Source organism: Taeniopygia guttata, chromosome 32 (assembly GCF_048771995.1).
Source record: "Taeniopygia guttata chromosome 32, bTaeGut7.mat, whole genome shotgun sequence".
Classification (NCBI taxonomy): domain Eukaryota; kingdom Metazoa; phylum Chordata; class Aves; order Passeriformes; family Estrildidae; genus Taeniopygia; species Taeniopygia guttata.
Genome location: NC_133057.1, coordinates 2,116,377 through 2,141,388, shown reverse-complemented (window position 1 = coordinate 2,141,388; position 25,012 = coordinate 2,116,377). Strand labels below are relative to the sequence as shown.

The following is a 25,012-nucleotide window of genomic DNA, read 5'->3' as shown; positions in this document are numbered from 1 at the left end:
CACCAGTGACCACTGCCTGGGCAGGGAGGCTCTGGGTGTCCCTGGGGGCAAGGGGACAGCGCAGTCCTGGGCACACAGGTGCTCCTGAAGGACCTTCAGTCCCCTCTGCCCTCCTATCCCCTTGGGAAATCCCTGGTGCCCTCCAGCATATCCCAGAGCCCTGTGTTCAGACAGCCCCTCATGACCCCAGGATGTCCCTGTGTGAAAAACAAGGTTTATCCTCCTGTGAAAATTTAAAAGTTTAATACAGGACAACAGGAGACAAAGACAATAAAGCAAAGATTTATGGCTGGGAGTATCTTGGCACTCAGCCAAGAGCACCCCTGCTATTTTGGAAACATCCTTTAGATCCATTTCTACTGCATCAACCTGTTCCATATTCATAAACAATTACGTATAGTAAACTTTTCCCAAATCAAGTTTGCATATTCCAAGAACTGTTTAGCATAGCTCCTCTTCAGGTCTGTGTTTTTAGAGCATGTGGATAATGTGGATTTCTTGGTTGTGCTTTTAGTCCATTTTTAATATAACCTTCAAGTTTGGGCCTTGGTCCACACTTTCTATTGATGGCAAGTGTTGATTGTTTGCATATCTGTAGCAGGTGTCTTCATCACATATTCCTTGGATGTTATCCCAACCGAGCAGGCATTGCAACACAAGCATATTATCTCAGTTTTATATAAGTTTTAGTTAACAACAGAAATAAAAACTGTACCTTTATAGCAAAGTTACTTTAAAACCACACATATAGAATCTATTTTAATATTGTCAAAAATACAATATTATAATACATATCTATAACAAACTGCCCTCTTATTCTTTATAAATCATTTGGCTTGAGCAATATTTCTTGTCCACATGTATGTTTTGGACTATGCTGGTAATTAGCCAAATTAAACAGGATTAAACAAGGAAGAAATATCAAACCAGATGTAGCACATAAAAGGAAGAAACCTAATTTCTTCCACCATCCTATCCCAAATACATTACCCCACCAGTTAGTTTTTAACATTGGTTCCCAATTTTGGACCAGTACCTGGGTTATTTTTCTGATATCTTTTGCTATTTCCAGGATGAAATCCCCATTGTAATCTATTTTCAACAATCTGATAAATTAAACTTTCCACAAACACGCCCTTCTTTAGCCCATAAATAGTCTAAAGCCAACCTATTCTGATACAACACAGTTTTTGTTTGGTTTTGCTGACTTGATATTAATTCCAATGACTGAGCAGCTTTGTTTGTTATCATCTCTATAACTGCTTGGAGTCATATAATACAATTCAGTATATAATTTGGGGCCAATACAAAGTTACATTGCTGTGCTTTACCTTTTTGTTTACTAACTGTTCTTTTACTGAATCTTGAAGTACACCCCTAAGGTCAAATGTAAAACAAATCCATCTCTACCTTTTTGGACATTCAATGCCCCATTTATTACCACTTTTTCCTAAGTTCCTTGTAATCCAATATTTTATCCCATTTTGCCTGCAGGTGCTTAATTTGGATGGGTTGTAACAGTGGCTGTTGACATGGGTGTGTGTAACAAAAAAGGAACTTTGGTTTCTTTTCATGTAATAATTTCTGTAGCATTTGTGACACAATCTTGCCAGTATCCTGAAAGGGAAAAGACAACAAATAAATGACAGAAACAGGAATAACAGAAGTTTGGTATGGCTTATATCCCCACCTATGGGGATATTCCTATGGGGTTGCAACCCATAGCAGGTATGTGCAATCTTCCCAGTGGTGAGTACAGTGGCCAACCTAGGCTTGCCCTCTGCTTCCCTTGTCACTTCCCTTTTACTAATTTCCAGGCAAATTGGTTTTGACACTCCTTAGCTGTGGTTTCTCACCGTTCCTCAGGTATCTCCAATTCAACAGGCACTAATAATTCCCATCCACAAAGCAAAGTTATTATTTCAGTTGTTTCAGTTCAATCTGGATACAGGATAAATTTGGTGCTCGACACTTCCTGCAACGAGAGTGTCAATTTTGTGAACTACAATACCAATTTTCCCCACAATTTAAACATTTACATTTAACCCAGCTAGCATGTCCAGTATTGGGATGAATCAAACAGGGTATATAGTATGGCACTGATGGAAGTTCTAATTCCTTCTCTTCTTTGTATAAGTTACAGGCTAAGGCCAGAATATGAGAACTCTCTGACCTAAACACTCATGATCCTCCTGTTTGAAGTGGAAGTATTCCTCCCCATGGAGGTGTCTCAGAACTTGTCCAGGTGTCACTTGAAACCACTGAGATAAGCTTAGCCTTATTTCCCAGTTAGGTGTGATTCTTTGTACATTCCTTGGATCATTTGGGTCCTCTCAGTTCATTACCACCCAGTTCTCACTTGAGAGTCAATATGGTATCACTCAGTTTAGATGTTATAGTCCATTCCTCAGGTTCCTTCACAGGTCCTTTGATCCTGCTGGCATTAATCCATCCTTGTTCCCTGGTCCAGATCACTGCCTCACTTGTCAGTAGTACCTGAAAGGAACCTTCCCATTGTGGAGTTAAAGATTGTTCTTCCCATGTTTTCACTAGTACCCATTCCCGTGGATGCATATTATGGATTTTAAATTCTAAAGGTGTGGTTTGAGGGATTATCCCTTCCAACCGCAAATTTTTAAGCATTTTTGCAATTCTTCTGACACATTTTCAAACACTCATTTCCCCTGCTTCATGTTGGGTAGTCAGAGTAACCCAAACAGCATCTCACAGGGTGACACTCCTAGGCCTGACCTGGGTTGTGTTTGGACCCTCAATAGAGCCAAAGTAGAACATTTCACCCACGACATTTAGGTTTCAATCGTTAATTTGGTTAAATTTCTCTTTAATGCCTGGTTCATCCTTTCTACCCAGCCCAAACTCTGTGGATGCCCTGGGGTGTGTAATTCCCATTTTATTCCCAAGGCTGGAGTTATTTGCTGTAAGACTTTTGACATGAAATGGGTTTCTCTATCTGAGCCTATTCTATTAAGCATTCCATACCTGGGAATAATTTGTTCCAAGATTTACATACCACATTAGCTGTAGCTCTGACAGTGGGAACAGCTTTTACCCAATGAGTCAAATGGTCTATTACTACTAATAAAAACTTCCACTTCTGCGCTTGGGGAAGGTCAGTAAAGTCCAGTTGATACTTTGAAACAGTCACAGAGCTAACTCGTGGCCTCCTAATGCTGTTCTTCTCATTACTTTTTATTTACTTTTTGGCAAGTTACAGATTTCTCAGTTATTAGCTTTGCCAATCCAAAAATTCCAATTCACACATAATTCCTTAAAAAGTGGTGTGATAAATGGATGTGATTTGTGCTGAAGTTGTAATTATATCAATAATTTGGGAAAATAATCGGAAAAGTGTATGGGATTAGTGTTACAAAGCAGATGGGTTTCTTCAAGAATACATTTGGGCAGCAGGATGCAGGAGCTGGATTCGGCCTTAGGAATGGAGGAAGTCAGGAACTGACCCCCAAACCAAACTTGGCATCAACTGAAGCTAAAAGACAACTCCCAGAGCTGGATTGACCTTGAATATGAATAAAATTGGGACCATTCCAGATAGGGACCTGAAAATAGTGGTCTTATCTATGAAATAAAAAGGCTTAATTGGAACATAATGCAACAAGTTAAATGTGCATGTGCAACCTGCCAGGTCACTCAGAGGACAGCGAGGAGGACAGCGAGCTTTCCTCCAAGAAGACCCCCGAAGAGACCAGAAGACCCCATAGCAACAGTGGGAACATGCCATGCAGTAGAGTGACACAGATTTCAAGAATCGAAAATAGGAGGAACTAATGATGAATATGTATTACCATACGTATAAAAGTTGTGTTTGGATTCTTTTGTACGGGTGGCAGGGTGAGAAGCCCTCCCCATACCCTGATTGGTTTCGCTTATGCTTTACCTGAACCATTGCCAAATAACTCTTTGTAACCACTTCATTGTATTTGATTGTATGAAATTGGACATATGGGACCCCATTCATAACAGTGATCAGACAAAGCCCGATTGGTTTTTTGATGCATGTCTTCGAATATTTTCCTCTTAAGCGACGTATTCAGAAACTGCCTCCCATCATGAAGTTTTCATTTCCCACATTGCTCTTGCTTTCCACCTATTTTATGTAATTCCTTTTAGTCTACTTCACTAAACTTTGGCATTTCCAATACTTTCTTATCGAGGGTCAGAATTAACATAACTCTTTTGCTCCCATTTTCTGCTCCATCGCTGTCGGAACCCAAAATGTCCCTCAGACATTTTCAGAGGTTCCAGGCCATGGTCAGAAGCATTTTAGACCCTGGCAAGCAGCTGAAAACAGCTGTGATTTTGAGTTTGAACCATGGAATGAATTACCAACTTTGAAGGTGGAACAAGCAGTCACAGAGGGTTAGATGGTATAGTAAAAGTAGTCACAAATTAGAGGGTAAAATTTTTTAGTATTGTACAGGGGGGTTTTAGTACCTGTACAGGGGGGGTTTCTACTTTGTACAGGGGGGTCAGGAGTTCTAAGATGGAGGAAAGTGGGCCTGATCCTGTTCTTCCTCCTTCTTCTTCCTTACCTCCATGTTCTTGGTGATGTTGGCACTCACAGATTGGTTTAGAGTAGAAGAGCACATTGTAACATAGATAGTAGGTATTGGGGAAAATCTATAAACATATAACACGTAATATATGATATAAAAGATAGTAGCAGCTTGGGGCGGGGAGAGAGACGACGGAGACACCGGACAGTGAGGGTGTCAGGAGTGTGTGTGTCTCTGCCTGGGCCGCAGACCAAAGCAGCCGCAGCGGGCGAAGACAATCTTTTAGATAACTTGCAATAAACTGCCTTGAGACCGAACAACAAGAGGCTGTGGAGTTTTTCTTTGGAAGCACAGGTTGGAGGAGAGACTTTACCACCACACGAGAGCCCCGAATCAATCCCGGGGTTCTCACACATCGCTAACCTTTTGATCTGCCAAATTATTCCCACTATGTGTAAAACCATTCCACCTTGATATCCTTTAACATGTACTACAGCTATCTCTTCAGGCAGTTTCAATGAGTCTCTCATGTACCAGTCCCCTTCCTTTTGAATTGAGTAAATCCCTTCCTTCCCAAAATTTTCCAAACGTGTGTACTACCTAAAAAGCAAACCTTGAATCATGAGCCCATGGCCGGGGGCTCCGGGGGGTTTCTCGCCCTGCCCGAGAGCCGCTGCTGCTGCGGCCGTGGGGCAGAGGGGCAGCGAAAGGGGGTCCGGGGCGGGAGCGGAGGAGGAGGAGCGGGAGGAAGGGCAGCGGCAGAGAGGAAGGGGAGGAGCAGGAACGGGAGGAGCGGGCAGAGGAGCAGCAGGAGCGGGAGCAGTGGGAGGAAGGAGCATTGCGGTGGCACGGCGAGCCCGCTGAGGCCGCAGCTCGGCTGGCCCCGGCAGCATCGCATTGCCCGGCGTGCCGCAGGTGAGCGGGGAGGGGCGGCTCGGCCCGAGGCTGTGCCGGCAGCTGCGGGGGGGGATTGTTTTGGGGGGTTTGTTGGGGTTTGTTTGGTGAGGTTTGGACCCCGCCGATTCCGGAGGCATGTCCTGTTATAAATTATGACACGGGACCAATTTGTGTCACTTTATAAAGAGAATTTTATTAATTTAGCAAGCAAGCAGTACGGGCAAATGCAGCGCTGGGCGGCCGGGGAGCCTCTGCTCCCACCAACGGCTCGCCCCGCACCTCCCGGTCTTTCAGTTCTTATACCCCTTCAGTTCCGGACTTTGTGATATTCTCGACGTGCTCTGCATCTGCGCGGCGTGTTGCTAGGGGTCTTTTTTCTGCTGTCCAGTGGTCGTTTGAGGAAAGCTCCTATTCTTCTTCCTCCGAGGTAGCGTTAACCCTGCAATAACTTCTCCAAATATGGTAACGCAGCTTTCAAAGATCTCTCAATTCCACTATCTACTAATAGCAGTACATCCCGCCCTCCTGCCCCACTGTTTCCTGTGACTTACACAATCCCTGGGACTTTTCCTGATGAACAAAAACTATGCTATTGTCTTTCACATCGGGGAGCGGGGGAAGGCGTGAGTGCGTGGAGTGGGGGGATGCTGGAGAAGGGGCCCTGGGACAGCTGGGGGCCGCGATGGAATCAGGGGAGGATGAGCCCTGGGACTCCCAGACCCCCTCAGCCCAAAACCCCCTCAGCATGGCTGAGCAGGACCCGGGACAGGCGGGCTGCCCAGGACCCACAGAACCCCCAGCAGCTCTGAGAATTGGGACCCCCATAAGCCCAAAGTAAGGACAATGGAAACAGGGAACTCCAGGGAGAGGCTTTTTGGGTTCCTCAATTTTTGGAGGTTTTTCTGGACACCAGACATCCGGGTGACTTCTAGGGATGGACTTGGCCAGTAGGACCTTCAAAGGCAATGCACTCAGTTTTGTTTTTCCCCCAAAGCAGGATTTCCCATTCCCAATCCGTATTTGGAGAGGGGAGGAGGCTGTGATGAAGCGGAAATTGCCCCGGGACCCCCAGGCAGGTGAGGAGGAAGTCATTGCCCCTTTCCCCCTCTCTCCTGCCCCATCTCCCAGCCCAGCACGGCCCCCGGCTGCAGGACAGCCCTGCTGCCGATGCTCTCCTGCTGGGGATGCAGTGGGGGGATCTCCTTCCCCTTCCCTCGTGCAGGAAGGCAAATCCCATCCATTTTTTGTCCTTCCTCCCCCAGACAAGGAGTTGAGGATGCAGACCAGGAAGAAAAAATCCCCACGAAAAAACCTTGTGGCAGAGGCCCCTTTGAGTGGTTCCTTGGTGCAGGAATCCAAAGGGGAGGAAAAGCCCCGGAGATCCCGCAGGAGGAGGGACTGCAAACCCAGCCCAGGGTGCTCGGAGCAGGAAAGACCCACCCTGTGCAAGGAAGGCGGCCGGAGATCTGGCCAGGGCTCTGAGGTGGTGGTCCATGAGAAGCTTGATGATGGCACAAAAAAGCCCCACAAGTGCTTGGACTGTGGGAAGAGTTTCCTCAAGCGCTCCGTCCTGGTCTGCCACCAGAGGATCCACACTGGGGAACGGCCCTACGAGTGTGAGGAATGTGGGAGGAGGTTCCGCATCATCTGCCGCCTGTTAGAGCACAGGAGGATCCACACCGGGGAACAGCCCTACGAGTGTGGGGAATGTGGGAGGAGGTTCCGCCTGAATCACCACCTGACCGTCCACCAGAGGACCCACACCGGGGAAAGGCCCTACAAGTGTGGGGAATGTGGAATGAGGTTCTGCATCAGCTCCCAGCTGATCGTCCACCAGAGGATTCACACCGATGAACGGCCCTATGAGTGTGGGGAGTGTGGGAAGAGCTTCAGGAGGAGCTCCCACCTGAACCGCCACCAGATGATCCACACGGGGATACGACCCTTTGTGTGTGGGGAGTGTGGGAAGGGCTTCTGTGACAGCACTCGCCTGATCATCCACCAGGCAATGCACACTGGGGATTCCCCCTACAAGTGCTCAGAATGTGGGAAGAGCTTCATGGAGAACTCCATGCTGATGGTCCACCAGAGGATCCACACCGGTGAACGGCCCTTCAAGTGTGAGGAATGTGGGAAGAGCTTTAGGCAGAGCACCAACCTTATTGCCCACCAGAGGATCCATACTGGGGAGAGGCCCTACGAGTGTGGAGAATGTGGGAAAAGCTTCAGCCAGAGCGCCAACCTGATTGTCCACCAAAGGATCCACACCGGAGAGAGACCCTACGCGTGCAGGGAATGTGGGAAAAGCTTCAGCCAGAGATGCGGCCTGCGTGCCCACCAGACCACCCACACTGGGGAGAAGCACTATGAGTGTTCTGAGTGTGGGGAGAAGTTTCAGAGCAGATACCGTCTCCTCAAACATCAGCAGAGTCACACAGAATAGAGGCCCTTCCACTGCGCTGAGTGTGGGACGGCCTTTAAGAAGAAACCCACTCTTGACACCCATCAGTGGATCCACACTGGGGAGAGCCCCTAACAATGTCCCAAGGTTGGGAAGAGCATATCCTAGACCTCTACAGTGATCCAACAGCAAGGGAGGCAGCAGTAAGGGAAGCCCTACAAGTGCCCTGTGTGCGGGAGGAGCTTTGGGCGCTGCTCCAACTCCATTCCCCATTGGAGGACCTCCATGGGATGATGCACAGTGGCCCTCGTTGGGCAGAGATTTGGGTATCCATGGTGCTGGTGATCCACTGGCTGGTGGTCTCCACATCTTCCTGGCTCTGTGTGGGCACCTGGATGGAAGAGGAGCTGAAGGGGACATGGCCATGGACAGTGACATGGGGAGCCATGGTCATGGAAGGAGACATGGATGGCCCGGGCATGGGTGGGTGTTGCGGTGTGCGATTTTATTGTCATTCGGTCCTAGTAGTCATTTCCATAACCCCGTCCTTATTTTGTATTGTTATAGCATATTTTATTGCCTATGTGTTGTTCCTTTCTCTCCTGTGGTGTTAGTTTTGCCATAGGTGTCCCTCTCCCCAACGTCCTGCCCCTTTGTTTCTTGTTCCTCTTCCCACTGATTGTCACTCCCTTCCCTAGAGTGCCTGCCCCTTTCTCTAGAAACATCCCCGTCTATATCAGCTATTTCAATAAGCTTAATTAACAACAGAAATAAAAACTATATTTTTATAACAGAGTTACTTTAACACCAGCCATACCGAATCCCTTCTACTATTCGCGAGAAGCCAATATTACAATATGTATCTCACGCTGCCCCGCGGTGACTCCGCAGTTCCCGGCAGAGCCGCAGCGCCCAGCGCTCCCCGCTTCCATCTCACCTGCGCCGCCCGCTCGCATCCAGCGAGCCCCGGGAGCGGAATTTTGGCTGGGCGGGAGGGGCACGGCACGGACGGGTCTGCACTGGGGGTCCCCGAGCCCCCTGCCCATGGCCCGGGGCTCCGGGGGGTTTCTCGCCCTGCCCGAGAGCCGCTGCTGCTGCGGCCGTGGGGCAGAGGGGCAGCGAAAGGGGGTCCGGGGCGGGAGCGGAGGAGGAGGAGCGGGAGGAAGGGCAGCGGCAGAGAGGAAGGGGAGGAGCAGGAACGGGAGGAGCGGGCAGAGGAGCAGCAGGAGCGGGAGCAGTGGGAGGAAGGAGCATTGCGGTGGCACGGCGAGCCCGCTGAGGCCGCAGCTCGGCTGGCCCCGGCAGCATCGCATTGCCCGGCGTGCCGCAGGTGAGCGGGGAGGGGCGGCTCGGCCCGAGGCTGTGCCGGCAGCTGCGGGGGGGATTGTTTTGGGGGGTTTCTTGGGGTTTGTTTGGTGAGGTTTGGACCCCGCCGATTCCGGAGGCATGTCCTGTTATAAATTATGACACGGGACCAATTTGTGTCACTTTATAAAGAGAATTTTATTAATTTAGCAAGCAAGCAGTACGGGCAAATGCAGCGCTGGGCGGCCGGGGAGCCTCTGCTCCCACCAACGGCTCGCCCCGCACCTCCCGGTCTTTCAGTTCTTATACCCCTTCAGTTCCGGACTTTGTGATATTCTCGACGTGCTCTGCATCTGCGCAGCGTGTTGCGAGGGGTCTTTTTTCTGCTGTCCAGTGGTCGTTTGAGGAAAGCTCCTATTCTTCTTCCTCCGAGGTAGCGTTAACCCTGCAATAACTTCTCCAAATATGGTAACGCAGCTTTCAAAGATCTCTCAATTCCACTATCTACTAATAGCAGTACATCCTGCCCTCCTGCCCCACTGTTTCCTGTGACTTACACAATCCCTGGGACTTTTCCTGATGAACAAAAACTATGCTATTGTCTTTCACATCGGGGAGCGGGGGAAGGCGTGAGTGCGTGGAGTGGGGGGATGCTGGAGAAGGGGGCCCTGGGACAGCTGGGGGCCGCGATAGAATCAGGGGAGGATGAGCCCTGGGACTCCCAGACCCCCTCAGCCCAAAACCCCCTCAGCATGGCTGAGCAGGACCCGGGACAGGCGGGCTGCCCAGGACCCACAGAACCCCCAGCAGCTCTGAGAATTGGGACCCCCATAAGCCCAAAGTAAGGACACTGGAAACAGGGAACCCCTGAGAGAGGCTTTTTTTGATTCCTCCTTGGTTTTTGGAGGATTTTCTGGCTACCAGACACTCGGTGACTTCTGGGGATGGACTTGGCCAGTAGGACCTTCAAAGACAATGCACTCAGTTTTGTTTTTCCCCCCGAATCAGGATTTCCCATTCTCAATCCTTATTTGGAGAGGGGAGGAGGCTGTGATGAAGCGGAAATCGCCCCGGGACCCCCAGGCAGGTGAGGAGGAAGTCATTGCCCCTTTCCCCCTCTCTCCTGCCCCATCTCCCAGCCCAGCACGGCCCCCGGCTGCAGGACAGCCCTGCTGCCGATGCTCTCCTGCTGGGGATGCAGTGGGGGGATCTCCTTCCCCTTCCCTCGTGCAGGAAGGCAAATCCCATCCATTTTTTGTCCTTCCTTTCCCAGACAAGGAGTTGAGGATGCAGACCAGGAAGAAAAAATCCCCACGAAAAAACCTTGTGGCAGAGGCCCTTTTGAGTGGCTCCTTGGTGCAGGAATCCAAAGGGGAGGAAAAGCCCCGGAGATCCCGCAGGAGGAGGGACTGTAAACCCAGCCCAGGGTGCTCGGAGCAGGAAAGACCCACCCTGTGCAAGGAAGGCGGCCGGAGATCTGGCCAGGGCTCTGAGGTGGTGGTCCATGAGAAGCTTGATGATGGCACAAAGCCCCACAAGTGCTTGGACTGTGGGAAGAGTTTCCTCAAGCGCTCCGTCCTGGTCTGCCACCAGAGGATCCACACTGGGGAACGGCCCTATGAGTGTGAGGAGTGTGGGAGGAGGTTCCGCATCATCTGCCGCCTGTTAGAGCACAGGAGGATCCACAGCGGGGAACAGCCCTACGAGTGTGGGGAATGTGGGAGGAGGTTCCGCACCAGCTCCCAGGTGATCGTCCACCAGAGGACCCACACCGGGGAAAGGCCCTACAAGTGTGGGGAATGTGGAATGAGGTTCTGCATCAGCTCCCAGCTGATCGTCCACCAGAGGATTCACACCGATGAACGGCCCTATGAGTGTGGGGAGTGTGGGAAGAGCTTCAGGAGGAGCTCCCACCTGAACCGCCACCAGATGATCCACACGGGGATACGACCCTTTGTGTGTGGGGAGTGTGGGAAGAGCTTTCGTGACAGCACTGACCTGATCATGCACCAGGCAATGCACACTGGGGATTCCCCCTACACGTGCTCAGAATGTGGGAAGAGCTTCACGGAGAACTTCATGCTGATGGTCCACCAGAGGATCCACACCGGTGAACGGCCCTACAAGTGTGGGGAATGTGGGAAAAGCTTCAGGCAGAGCCCCAACCTTATTGCCCACCAGAGGATCCATACTGGGGAGAGGCCCTACGAGTGTGAAGAATGTGGGAAAAGCTTCAGCCAGAGAACCCACCTGATTGTTCACCAGAGGATCCACACCAGAGAGAGACCCTACAAGTGCAGGGAATGTGAGAAAAGCTTCAGCCAGAGATGCAACCTGATTGCCCACCAGAGGATCCACACTGGGGAGCGGCCCTATGAGTGTGAGGAATGTGGGGAGAGCTTCAGGATCAGCTCCCACCTGAACCGCCACCAGATGATCCACACGGGGATACGACCCTTTGTGTGTGGGGAGTGTGGGAAGGGCTTTCGTGTCAGCACTGACCTGATCATGCACCAGGCAATGCACACTGGGGATTCCCCCTACAAGTGCTCAGAATGTGGGAAGAGCTTCATGGAGAACTCCATGCTGATGGTCCACCAGAGGACCCACACCGGTGAACGGCCCTTCAAGTGTGGGGAATGTGGGAAAAGCTTCAGGCAGAGCGCCACCCTGATTGTGCACCAGAGGATCCATACTGGGGAGAGGCCCTACGAGTGTGGAGAATGTGGGAAAAGCTTCAGCCAGAGCACCACCCTGATTGATCACCAGAGGATCCACACTGGAGAGAGACCCTACAAGTGCAGGGAATGTGGGAAAAGCTTCAGGCAGAGATGCGGCCTGCGTGCCCACCAGACCACCCACACTGGGGAGAAGCTCTATGAGTGTTCTGAGTGTGGGGAGAAGTTTCAGAGCAGATACCGTCTCCTCAAGCATCAGCAGATTCACACAGAATAGATGCCCTTCCGCTGCGCTGAGTGTGGGACGGCCTTTAAGAAAAAACCCACTCTTGACACCCATCAGTGGATCCACACTGGGGAGAGCCCCTAACAGTGTCCCAAGAGTGGGAAGAGGGTATCCTAGACCTCTACATTCACCCAACAGCAAGGGAGGCAGCAGTAAGGGAAGCCCTACAAGTGCTCTCTATGCGGGAGGAGCTTTGGGCGCTGCTCCAACTCCATTCCCCATTGGAGGACCCCCATGGGATGATGCACAGTGGCCCTCGTTGGGCAGAGACTTGGGTATCCATGGTGCTGGTGATCCACTGGCTGGTGGTCTCCACATCTTCCTGGCTCTGTGTGGGCACCTGGATGCAAGAGGAGCTGAAGGGGACATGGCCATGGACAGTGACATGGGGAGCCATGGTCATGGAAGGAGACATGGATGGCCCGGGCATGGGTGGGTGTTGCGGTGTGCGTTTTTTATTGTCATTCGGTCCTAGTAGTCATTTCCATAACCCCGTCCTTATTTTGTATTGTTATAGCATATTTTATTGCCTATGTGTTGTTCCTTTCTCTCCTGTGGTGTTAGTTTTGCCATAGGTGTCCCTCTCCCCAACGTCCTGCCCCTTTGTTTCTTGTTCCTCTTCCCACTGATTGTCACTCCCTTCCCTAGAGTGCCTGCCCCTTTCTCTAGAAACATCCCTGTCTATATCAGCTATTTCAATAAGCTTAATTAACAACAGAAATAAAAACTATATTTTTATAACAGAGTTACATTAACACCAGCCATACCGAATCCCTTCTACTATTCGCGAGAAGCCAATATTACAATATGTATCTCACGCTGCCCCGCGGTGACTCCGCAGTTCCCGGCAGAGCCGCAGCGCCCAGCGCTCCCCGCTTCCATCTCACCTGCGCCGCCCGCTCGCATCCAGCGAGCCCCGGGAGCGGAATTTTGGCTGGGCGGGAGGGGCACGGCACGGACGGGTCTGCACTGGGGGCCCCCGAGCCCCCTGCCCATGGCCGGGGGCTCCGGGGGGTTTCTCCCCTGCCCGAGAGCCGCTGCTGCTGCGGCCGTGGGGCAGAGGGGCAGCGAAAGGGGGTCCGGGGCGGGAGCGGAGGAGGAGGAGCGGGAGGAAGGGCAGCGGCAGAGAGGAAGGGGAGGAGCAGGAACGGGAGGAGCGGGCAGAGGAGCAGCAGGAGCGGGAGCAGTGGGAGGAAGGAGCATTGCGGTGGCACGGCGAGCCCGCTGAGGCCGCAGCTCGGCTGGCCCCGGCAGCATCGCATTGCCCGGCGTGCCGCAGGTGAGCGGGGAGGGGCGGCTCGGCCCGGGGCTGTGCCGGCAGCTGCGGGGGGGATTGTTTTGGGGGGTTTGTTGGGGTTTGTTTGGTGAGGTTTGGACCCCGCCGATTCCGGAGGCATGTCCTGTTATAAATTATGACGCGGGACCAATTTGTGTCACTTTATAAAGAGAATTTTATTAATTTAGCAAGCAAGCAGTACGGGCAAATGCAGCGCTGGGCGGCCGGGGAGCCTCTGCTCCCACCAACGGCTCGCCCCGCACCTCCCGGTCTTTCAGTTCTTATACCCCTTCAGTTCCGGACTTTGTGATATTCTCGACGTGCTCTGCATCTGCGCGGCGTGTTGCTAGGGGTCTTTTTTCTGCTGTCCAGTGCTCGTTTGAGGAAAGCTCCTATTCTTCTTCCTCCGAGGTAGCGTTAACCCTGCAATAACTTCTCCAAATATGGTAACGCAGCTTTCAAAGATCTCTCAATTCCACTATCTACTAATAGCAGTACATCCTGCCCTCCTGCCCCACTGTTTCCTGTGACTTACACAATCCCTGGGACTTTTCCTGATGAACAAAAACTATGCTATTGTCTTTCACATCGGGGAGCGGGGGAAGTCGTGAGTGCGTGGAGTGGGGGGATGCTGGAGAAGGGGGCCCTGGGACAGCTGGGGGCCGCGATGGAATCAGGGGAGGATGAGCCCTGGGACTCCCAGACCCCCTCAGCCCAAAACCCCCTCAGCATGGCTGAGCAGGACCCGGGACAGGCGGGCTGCCCAGGACCCACAGAACCCCCAGCAGCTCTGAGAATTGGGACCCCATAAGCCCAAAGTAAGGACACTGGAAACAGGGAACCCCTGGGAGAGGCCTTTTTGGATTCCTCCTTGTTTTTTGGAGGATTTTCTGGCTACCAGACACTCAGTGACTTCTAGGGATGGACTCTGCCAGTAGGACCTTCAAAGGCAATGCACTCAGTTTTGGTTTTCCCCCGAAGCAGGATTTCCCGTTCCCAAGCCTTATTTGGAGAGAGGAGGAGGCTGTGATGAAGCGGAAATTGCCCCAGGACCCCCAGGCAGGTGAGGAGAAAGTCAGTGCCCCTTTCCCCTTCTATCCTGCCCCATCTCCCAGCCCAGCACAGCCCCTGGCTGCAGGACAGCCCTGCTGCCGATGCTCTCCTGCTGGGGATGCACTGGGGGGATCTCCTTCCCCTTCCCTCGTGCAGGGAGGCAAATCCCATCCTCTTCTTGTCCTTCCTCCCCCAGACAAGGAGTTGAGGATGCAGACCAGGAAGAACAAATCCCCACGAAAAAACCTTGTGGCAGAGGCCCTTTTGAGTGGCTCCTTGGTGCAGGAATCCAAAGGGGAGGAAAAGCCCCGGAGATCCCACAGGAGGAGGGACTGCAAACCCAGCCCAGGGTGCTCGGAGCAGGAAAGACCCACCCTGTGCAAGGAAGGCGGCCGGAGATCTGGCCAGGGCCCTGAGGTGGTGGTCCATGAGAAGCTTGATGATGGCACAAAAAAGCCCCACAAGTGCTTGGACTGTGGGAAGAGTTTCCTCAAGCGCTCCGTCCTGGTCTGCCACCAGAAGATCCACACTGGGGAACGGCCCTACGAGTGTGAGGAATGTGGGAGGAGGTTCCGCATCATCTGCCGCCTGTTAGAGCACAGGAGGATCCACACCGGGGAACAGCCCTACGAGTGCGGGGAATGTGGGAGGAGGTTCCGCATCAGTTCCCACCTGATCGTCCACCAGAGGACCCACACCGGGGAGAGGCCCTACGAGTGTGGGGAATGTGGAATGAGCTTCTGCACCAGCTCCCAGCTGATCGTCCACCAGAGGATTCACACCGATGAACGGCCCTATGAGTGTGGGGAGTGTGGGAAGAGCTTCAGGAGGAGCTTCTGCCTGAACCGCCACCAGATGATCCACACTGGGATGAAACCCTACGTGTGTGGGGAGTGTGGGAAGGGCTTCCGTGTCAGCACTCCCCTGATCATCCACCAGGCAATGCACACTGGGGAAAGCCCCTACATGTGCTCAGAATGTGGGAAGAGCTTCAGCCGGAGCTCTTGCCTGATTGTCCACCAGAGGATCCACACTGGGGAGCGGCCCTACAAGTGTGGGGAATGTGGGAAGAGCTTCAGCCAGAATGCCTACCTTATTGACCACCAGAGGGTCCACACTGGGGAGAGGCCCTACGAGTGCGGGGAGTGTGGGAAAAGCTTCAGCCAGAGATCCAGCCTGAGTGCCCACCAGAGGATCCACACGGGGGAGAGGCCCTACAAGTGCTCAGAATGTTGGAAAAGCTTCAGCCATAAATCCAGCCTGATTGCCCACCAGAGGACCCACACTGCGGATAGGCCCTATGAGTGTACTCAGTGTGGGGAGAGGTTTCAGAGCAGGTACCGTCTCTTCTCGCATCAGCAGATTCACACAGAATAGAGGCCCTTCCACTGCCCCAGCTGTGGGAAGGGCTTTAAGAAAGACTCCACTCTCCACTCACTGGGAAGAGCCCCTGACAATGTCCCAAGAGTGGGAAGAGCGTATCCCAGAACTTCATATTGATCCAACAGCAAGGGAGGCAGCAGTAAGGGAAGCCCTACAAGTGCTCTGTGTGCAGGAGGAGCTTTGGGCGCTGCTCCAACTCCATTCCCCATTGGAGGACCCCCATGGGATGATGCACAGTGGCCCTCGTTGGGCAGAGACTTGGTGATCCACTGGCTGGTGGTCTCCACATCTTCCTGTCTCCCCTTGGACACTTTGACCCAGCAGGGGAAAAAACTATTGGGATGCAAACTGACATCAGGAATTCATTGGGGACAGCACAGTTTTTTACTTTCAACCCCAAAAGATCTTACCTTTTGCATCCAGTCATTTCTTCAGGTGGCATCATAGAATACTGGATGGTGTTGGATGTCTTTTCCAACTTAAATTAATCCATTATTCTAATTGTTTGTGGCCCATGGACATCTTCCACAGCCAAATGGTGATGGACTGGGATGAAATATCAAGATTTTGGAGACAATGGAGTGGAAATTCCTCTACAAAAGATCCTTTCTACTCACCCAAGGGCATGGATACGTGGCCAGCATGGACACATATATCCTTTTATTTTGGCTTTGATTTTCTTCCATTTTTCTTCATCCCTTCACCCAAACATTGGAGTAAAAATATAGACATTCAACTAAGACATGCATGGTGACACTGTGGGACATGGGTGGGGACATGGTGGTTATGGGGATGGGGACATGGACAAGGACATGGGTGTGGACATGGCTGTGGATGGTGATATTGGGCATGGAGGGGGTCACAGGTTTAGATGGTGACATGGGGGTATATGGCCATGGATGAGGACATGGGGGACGTGGCCGTGGATGGTGACAAGTGGCTTAGGGGACAAGTCCATGGGTTGACATGCCCATGCCACGTGGTGTCCCATGACCAAGTGTTGCCCTGATTTTTACAAGTGTTAAGTTTTCTTTTATAGCTCTTTTGAAAGTTTTAAAGTTCTCATAAAACTTCTTTAGCCTTCTGATAATGGTTACATATTTGAGAGTCAGAGTTCCCACGCTATTTCATGTATAAATAGAATAGTTTACATATTTCCCTGTGGGTGGAGAGAAATGATTGATTGGTCTTTGGACCAGTGTGGTTGGAGAGGTGGTACTTCCATCCTCCAATCCACGGCCACCTTTGGAATTCTAAAAATACCAGATGTTTGAATAAAACTGGGTCTTTTTGTCTTTTGAACTTACCAAGCTTCTGTGTGCTCATTTTGTGTCCAATAGCCACAACCAAGGACAGCACATCCCCACCACCCCTTCACGCTACCGTTTATTTCCTTCTCCTCCCCTGGCCATGACACCCGCCTCGCAGGATGTCCCCACATCCTGGTGACCCGTGTCCCTCAGGCCACTGCCAGCAGTGGCTCCAGCAGCAGCCAGAGCCCGTCCTCAGCACGCAGGATCAGCTCAGGCTTGCGGCGTGGGGGTGGCCTCGCCGTGTCCCTCCGCAGCACGAACCGGGACAGTGTCAGTGCCACTACCACCTTCATCTCAGCCATGGCAAAGCTCTGCCCGATGCAGTTCCTGCCACCACATCCCCACTGTCACTGTCACCCCACGGTGAACCCTGCCAGGGACAGGGGTGGCACCTGGGGACACTCCTGTCCCTGCTCCACCACATACCTGGGGCCAGCAGAGAAGGGGATGAAGGACGACGGGGACCGTCCCTTGCTGTTCTCCGGGCTGAACCTCAGAGGGTTGAACACCTGGGGTGACATCGACACAGTCACGCCGAGGGGACACAGCTGTCACCACCATGGTGACACCATGTCACCATGGTGACACCTCATAGGGTGGCCCTACCTCAGGCTCGGGCCAGAGGTCTGGGTTGTGGTGGGTCCCATAGATGCTCATCAGGCAGATGACCCCTGGTGGGATGGGAATGGCCACGTGAGGGACAGCAGATGAGGTGGGTGGTGGCACTGGGGACACCCTGGCCATGCCATACCCTTGGGGATGACACGGCCATCACGCAGGGGGATGTCCTCGGTGCAGCGCCGGGACACAGCAGTGACAGGAGGGTGCAGCCGCAAGCTCTCCTTGATGCACATGGTGGTGAAGGGCAGCTGGGACAGGTCCTCCCTGGGGACAAGTGGGGGTGGCACCGTGTCCCCAAGCCACGTGACCGGGGGTGGCCCTGGGGGCATCTCACCATTCGATGTCCGCAGTGTCCCGGCCAGCCAGGAGCTCCTGGACCTCCTGGCGGCATCGCTCCTGGTGCTCAGGGTGGCCGGCCAGGTTGTAGAAGAGCCATGCCAGGCCACTGGCCGTGGTGTCGTGGCCTATGGGGACATTGGGTGAATTAGGGGACAGTGGAGTGGCTCCTGCCCAGTGGTGCCTGGGAGCTCGTGCCCACCCTCAAACATGAAGGTTTCAGCCTCAGCCGCGATGTCCTCATCCGACAGAGTGTGGCCATTCTCATCCTGCAGGGGCGAGATGAGCCATGGGCCACCTGGGGCCACCAGTCTACAGCCAGATCCCATCCATGGGCACCACCCTACAGTCACCACCATCCAACTGGTCACCATCTCTATGGTCAATGCTGCCCATGACCACCACTGTTCCCCTGTGGCCGCCAGTCTATGCCCAGCCCCCAGTAGCCACCAGCATCCCAATGGCCTCTATGGCCAACCCTTCCATGGCCACCACCATCCCCTTGACCACCATCCTTCCATGGCCACCATCATCTCCCCATGGCCATGACCACCCTTTGACCACTTCCATGTCCCCATGGCCACCACCATCCCCTTGACCACCATCCTTCCATGGCCACCACCCTATGGTCACCATCATCTCCCCATGGCCACAACCACCCTTTGACCACTTCCATGTTCCCATGGCCACCACCATCCCCTTGACCACCATCCTCTTATGGCCACCACCCTATGGTCACCATCATCTCCCCATGGCCACGACCCCTTTGACCACTTCCATGTCCCCATGGCCACCACCATCCCCTTGACCACCATCCTTCCATGGCCACCACCCTATGGTCACCATCATCTCCCCATGGCCGCAACCACCCTTTGACCACTTCCATGTTCCCATGGCCACCACCATCCCCTTGACCACCATCCTTCCATAGCCACCACCCTATGGTCACCATCATCTCCCCATGGCCACGACCACCCTTTGACCACTTCCATGTCCCCATGGCCACCACCATCCCCTTGACCACCATCCTTCCATGGCCACCACCCTATGGTCACCATCATCTCCCCGTGGCCACGACCACCCTTTGACCACTTCCATGTTCCCATGGCCACCACCATCTCCCTGACCACCATGCTCTTATGGCCACCACCCTATGGTCACCATCATCTCTCCATGGCCACAACCACCCTTTGACCACTTCCACGTCCCCATGGCCACCACCCCAGCCCCACCTTGCTGAGCAGCAGGAGGTCGATGAAGTCCATTCTGTGTCCCTGGTGGCCACCCAGGCGGGCCTGGTGGCCCAGGCAGGTGAGTGCGCGGCGCCGGCGCTGCACCACATCAGCAGTGAAGGTGTGGACGGTGGCACAGGCACGGGCGAAGCGCCGACCATCAGAGGAGAGCCTGTAGAGCCACCACGGGTGGAGAAGTGGCCGGAACTGGCGCCGGACCACCAACGAGCTCAGCTCCAGGATGGCCTGGATGTACTCGCTGGGCCGCCTGCAGAAACCGGGGACAATGGGGGGACACTGTGGCCACCAGCATGGATGATAGCAGGGCCATTGGGGCCACCAGAACGGCCAACAGGGACCATGGTGGGGTCACTAGGGCCACCAGGATGGCCAGTGGGGACAGGTGACACTCACTCCTGGCAGTGGCTCTCATGGCTGAAGATGCACTTCTGGAGCGTGTCCAGGGTGAGGAGGCTCAGGGGCTGCAGCACCTCCAACTCCACCGGCCCCCCACCAGCTCCTGCTGCTGCTGCTGCTGCTGCTGCCCCCCACTTGGCCTGTGGGGAGGGAACAGAGAGAGGGGAGAAACTGGGGGGCAGAGCAGGGGTGGGAGAGGGGGAAGAGTTGGGGTGGGGGTGTGGAACGGGGATGTGGTGATGAGTGACGGGGTGGGGATGGGGTTTGGGGGCAGGTTTGGGTTTGGGGTATGGGACAGTACAGGATTTGGGTACAGGACGGGACTTGGGGTGCAGGACAGGACTCAGAATGCAGCAGTGGGTGCAGGACAGAATTTTGGGGGTGGGACTCAAGGTTTGGGATGCAGGTCAGAGTTTGGGGTGCAGCACTCAAGGTTTGGGATGCAAGTCAGGGTTTGGGGTGCAGCACTCGTGATTTGGGGTACAGGTCAGAGTTTGGGGTGCAACACTCATGATTTGGGGTGCAGCACTCATGATTTGGGGTGCAGGTCAGAGTTTGGGGTGCAGCACTCATGATTTGGGGTGCAGGTCAGAGTTTGGGGTGCAGCACTCATGATTTGGGGTGCAGGTCAGAGTTTGGGGTGCAGCACTCATGATTTGGGGTACAGGTCAGAGTTTGGGGTGCAGCACTCATGATTTGGGGTGCAGGTCGGAGTTTGGGATGCAGCACTCATGATTTGGGGTGCAGGTCAGAGTTTGGGGTGCAGCACTCATGATTTGGGGTGCAGGTCAGAGTTTGGGGCGCAGCACTCATGATTTGGGGTGCAGGTCAGAGTTTGGGGTGCAGGTCAGAGTTTGGGGTGCAGCACTCAAGGTTTGGGATGCAAGTCAGAGTTTGGGGTGCAGCACTCATGATTTGGGGTGCAGGTCAGAGTTTGGGGTGCAGGTCAGAGTTTGGGGTACAGCACTCATGATTTGGGGTGCAGGTCAGAGTTTGGGGTACAGCACTCATGATTTGGGGTGCAGGTCAGAGTTTGGGGTGAAGCACTCATGATTTGGGGTGCAGGTCAGAGTTTGGGGTGCAGCACTCATGATTTGGGGTGCAGCACTCATGATTTGGGGTGCAGGTCAGAGTTTGGGGTGCAGGTCAGAGTTTGGGGTGCAGCACTCATGATTTGGGGTGCAGGTCAGAGTTTGGGGTGAAGCACTCATGATTTGGGGTGCAGGTCAGAGTTTGGGGTGCAGCACTCATGATTTGGGGTGCAGGTCAGAGTTTGGGGCGCAGCACTCATGATTTGGGGTGCAGGTCAGAGTTTGGGGTGAAGCACTCATGATTTGGGGTGCAGCACTCATAATTTGGGGTGCAGGTCAGAGTTTGGGGTGCAGCACTCATGATTTGGGGTGCAGGTCAGAGTTTGGGATGCAGCACTCATGATTTGGGGTTCAGGTCAGAGTTTGGGGTGCAGGTCAGAGTTTGGGGTGCAGCACTCATGATTTGGGGTGCAGGTCAGAGTTTGGGGTGAAGCACTCATGATTTGGGGTGCAGGTCAGAGTTTGGGGTGCAGCACTCATGATTTGGGGTGCAGGTCAGAGTTTGGGGTGCAGGTCAGAGTTTGGGGTGCAACACTCATGATTTGGGGTGCGGGTCAGAGTTTGGGGTGCAGCACTCATGATTTGGGGTGCAGGTCAGAGTTTGGGGTGCAGCACTCATGATTTGGGGTGCAGGTCAGAGTTTGGGGTGCAGGTCAGAGTTTGGGGTGCAACACTCATGATTTGGGGTGCGGGTCAGAGTTTGGGGTGCAGCACTCATGATTTGGGGTGCAGGTCAGAGTTTGGGGTGCAGCACTCAAGGTTTGGGGTGCAGGTCAGAGTTTGGGGTGCAGCACTCATGATTTGGGGCGCAGGTCAGAGTTTGGGGTGCAGCACTCATGATTTGGGGTGCGGGTCAGAGTTTGGGGTGCAGCACTCATGATTTGGGGTGCAGGACAGAATTTTGGGTGCAGCACTCATGATTTGGGGTGCAGGTCAGAGTTTAGGGTGCAGCACTCATGATTTGGGGTGCAGGTCAGAGTTTGGGGTGCGGCACTCATGATTTGGGGTGCAGGTCAGAGTTTGGGGTGCAGCACTCATGATTTGGGGTGCAGGTCAGAGTTTGGGGTACAGCACTCATGATTTGGGGTGCAGGTCAGAGTTTGGGGTGCAGCACTCATGATTTGGGGTGCAGGTCAGAGTTTGGGGTGCAGGTCAGAGTTTGGGGTGCAGCACTCATGATTTGGGGTGCAGGTCGGAATTTGGGGTGCAGCACTCATGATTTGGGGTGCAGGTCAGAGTTTGGGGCGCAGCACTCATGATTTAGGGTGCAGGTCAGAGTTTGGGGTGAAGCACTCATTATTTGGGGTGCGGGTCAGAGTTTGGGGTGCAGCACTCATGATTTGGGGTGCAGGTCAGAGTTTGGGGTGCAGCACTCGTGATTTGGGGTGCAGGTCAGAGTTTGGGGTGCAGCACTCATGATTTCAGGTGCAGGTCAGAGTTTAGGGTGCAGCACTCATGATTTGGGACGCAGGTCAGAGTTTGGGGTGCAACACTCATGATTTGGGGTGCAGGTCAGAGTTTGGGGTGCAGCACTCATGATTTGGGGCGCAGGTCAGAGTTTGGGATGCAGCACTCATGATTTGGGGTGCAGGTCAGAGTTTGGGGTGCAGCACTCATGATTTGGGGTGCAGGTCAGAGTTTGGGGTGCAGCACTCATGATTTGGGGTGCAGCTGGGGACTCGGATCCCTCACGAGCAGCACGCGGGTGCTCTGGTTGAAGATTCCCAGGTAATTCCGCAGCACATCCCCGTGGAAGGCGGGAGTCAGGAGCCGCCGGTGCCGCGCCCAGCGCTCCCCGCCGCTCAGCAGCAGCCCCTCCCCTGGGGGGGACACCGGGGTCCGCCGAGGGAACGCAGGGGATTGTCCCTGTCCCCTGTGACACACCCAGATCCATCCTGGGGACACCCAGGGCTGATATCCCTGTCCCCCACTGCCCCTGTGACACATCCAGATCCATCCTGGGGACACCCAGGGGTGCTGTCCCTGTCCCCCACTGCCCCTGTGACACACCCAGATCCATCCTGGGGACACCCAGGGCTGATATCCCCGTCCCCCACTGCCCCTGTGACACACCCAGATCCATCCTGGGGACACCCAGGGGTGCTGTCCCTGTCCCCCACTGCCCCTGTGACACACCCAGATCCATCCTGGGGACACCCAGGGCTGATATCCCTGTCCCCCACTGCCCCTGTGACACACCCAGATCCATCCTGGGGACACCCAGGGGTGCTGTCCCTGTCCCCCACTGCCCCTGTGACACACCCAGATCCATTCTGGGGACACCCAGGGGTGATATCCCTGTCCCCCACTGCCCCTGTGACACATCCAGATCCATCTTGGGGACACCCAGGGCTGATATCCCTGTCCCCCACTGCCCCTGTGACACACCCAGATCCATCCTGGGGACACCCAGGGGTGCTGTCCCTGTCCCCCACTGCCCCTGTGACACACCCAGATCCATCCTGGGGACACCCAGGGGTGCTGTCCCTGTCCCCCACTGCCCCTGTGACACACCCAGATCCATCCTGGGGACACCCAGGGGTGATATCCCTGTCCCCCACTGCCCCTGTGACACATCCAGATCCTTCTGGGGTGCTGTCCCCAGGCCTGTGACACCCAACTCCATTAACGGGGCACCCTGGGGTGCTGTTCCCACCCCAGCCCCCCCACTCACCCAGCCAGGGCTTGAGGAAACCGTAGAAAATTTTGTCCTTGGGGGCCACGAAAGCTGCAGAGTACAAGGATGGGGTGGGCAGGGATTCACTGGGGTGGCATCAGGTCCCCTGGGTGGGGACACTGGCGGTGGCACCACCTGTCTGCACCCATTAACCTCAGGTGGGTGCCCTGGAGTGGGGACCCTCTCCTAGCACCCATGGCCACCAAAGGATGAGGGTTGGGGGACAACCAGGAGGCTGGACATGGTGACACCTTTGGGTGGCCTTGGGGAACCTCATGGACAGGTTGGTGGCCATTATGGGATGGCATTTGGCCTGGCCATGGTGACACCTCTGAGGACCAGTGGGGCTGGGTTGGTGGCCACTGCCTGGGCACTGCCAGGTCGCTGTGCCAGGTGCAGTGACACCCATAGGTGGCCCTGGGGACCCATCTGATGTCCCATGTCCTACCTGAGGCACTGAGGAGTGGCCGGAGGGTGCTGGGGTGGAAGAGGCGCAGGACAGGCAGCCAGGGAAGTCCCCACCAGAGGCAGCCATGGCGGTACCGGGCCACCAAGGAATCCACCTGCTGTAAGCCTTCCTCCGTGCTCTGGCCCTGGGGACAACAGGGGACATGTGTGTCACGGGGGGCACAGACAGGCTTGGGGACACTGTGAGCCGTGGGGATGTGTGCTGTCCCCACCGTCCCCTCACAGGTGCCACCACCCTCTCCTCACCGTCCCCCCAAGTGCCACCACCCCATTCCTTTGGTCCCCTCACAGGTGCCACCACCCAATTGCTCCTTTCAGGTGCCTCCACCCCTGGTCCCCGCTGTCCCCGCAGGTGCCACCCGCTGTGCCCTCACCATGCCGGTGTGTCCCAGCACCCAACTGCGCCAGGGCGGGATGGGGAACTTGTTCAGCTGGCGACAAGTGGCCCGGAACCGGGTGACAGCCACCAGAGCATTCCAGAGCCACTGCAGCAGCAGGGCCACCACGAAGGTGCCCAGGGCCACCGCGCCCAGGGAACCCAGCGCCGTGGCCACCGCCATGGAGCCGCTCCTGGGGACAGCTGGGGACAGGGCAAGGGTCGGGCGTGGGCGGTGTCACCCGCGGGGTGTCGCCGGATCCGCCTTTTGTCGCAGGACGCGTTCTGGTGGCAGCGCCCTCTGACGCGTCCTGATGGCTTCGTGTTCCCTTCTCCCTGGGTGTGTCCCTGTCCCCCCTTCCGTGCCCCCCTCTGTGTATCGCTATCCCCCACCCGTGTGTCCCTGTCCGCTGTCGTGTGTCCCTGTCCCCTCGGAGTGTCCCCGTCCCCATCCTTCCCGTGTGACCCTGTGTCGGAATCTGTGGGTATTGATGATTCCGAGATTGTAGAAAGTCTCTATTTTTCAGCCCCGTTGCCAAAGCAGAAGCCATAATTGGTCTGTGCTGGTTTCAAGGTTGTTTATTCTGTTTATCTCTAACATGTTCTGCTGCCCTGCCGCAGCTCTGTCCTGCAGGGCAGCGTGTGGGGCTCTGCCCCTCAGTGGGAT

General features: G+C 54.5%; 2 protein-coding genes and 1 long non-coding RNA gene across 4 annotated transcripts; 1 reads left to right on the top strand and 2 right to left on the bottom strand.

Moving 5' to 3' along the window:
• Nucleotides 1-226: 226 nt before the first annotated feature.
• LOC140681187 (uncharacterized) lies at nucleotides 227-5,445 on the bottom strand. Its single transcript, XR_012052420.1, has 2 exons — nucleotides 1,857-5,445; nucleotides 227-1,617 (listed from the first exon to the last, which is right to left on the bottom strand). It is a non-coding gene; the product is annotated as an uncharacterized lncRNA (long non-coding RNA).
• A 15-nt stretch (nucleotides 5,446-5,460) lies between these two features.
• Nucleotides 5,461-17,120, top strand: LOC115490574 (uncharacterized). Its single transcript, XM_072920681.1, is given in 5 exon segments — nucleotides 5,461-6,508; nucleotides 6,695-7,823; nucleotides 10,698-12,173; nucleotides 14,881-15,718; nucleotides 15,720-17,120. Coding segments are annotated over 5 exon segments (3,945 nt in total). The 5' UTR covers nucleotides 5,461-6,366; the 3' UTR covers nucleotides 16,080-17,120.
• Nucleotides 17,121-17,187: 67 nt separating this feature from the next.
• Nucleotides 17,188-24,571, bottom strand: LOC100231824 (cytochrome P450 4F3). Of its 2 annotated transcripts, none has more exons than XM_072920633.1 (12): nucleotides 24,344-24,571; nucleotides 23,950-24,094; nucleotides 23,499-23,552; nucleotides 22,517-22,644; nucleotides 19,731-19,873; nucleotides 19,317-19,488; nucleotides 18,287-18,353; nucleotides 18,083-18,212; nucleotides 17,879-18,012; nucleotides 17,734-17,798; nucleotides 17,554-17,636; nucleotides 17,188-17,454 (listed from the first exon to the last, which is right to left on the bottom strand). In XM_072920633.1, the coding sequence occupies exons 1-12, from the start codon at nucleotides 24,527-24,529 to the stop codon at nucleotides 17,274-17,276; spliced, it is 1,488 nt and encodes a 495-aa protein (XP_072776734.1). In that variant the 5' UTR covers nucleotides 24,530-24,571; the 3' UTR covers nucleotides 17,188-17,273. The 2 variants fall into 2 exon arrangements, with proteins under 2 accessions (XP_072776734.1, XP_002198488.6); XM_002198452.6 differs by having other exon boundaries at nucleotides 19,317-19,584; nucleotides 24,344-24,570.
• Between the last annotated feature and the right edge of the window lie 441 nt (nucleotides 24,572-25,012).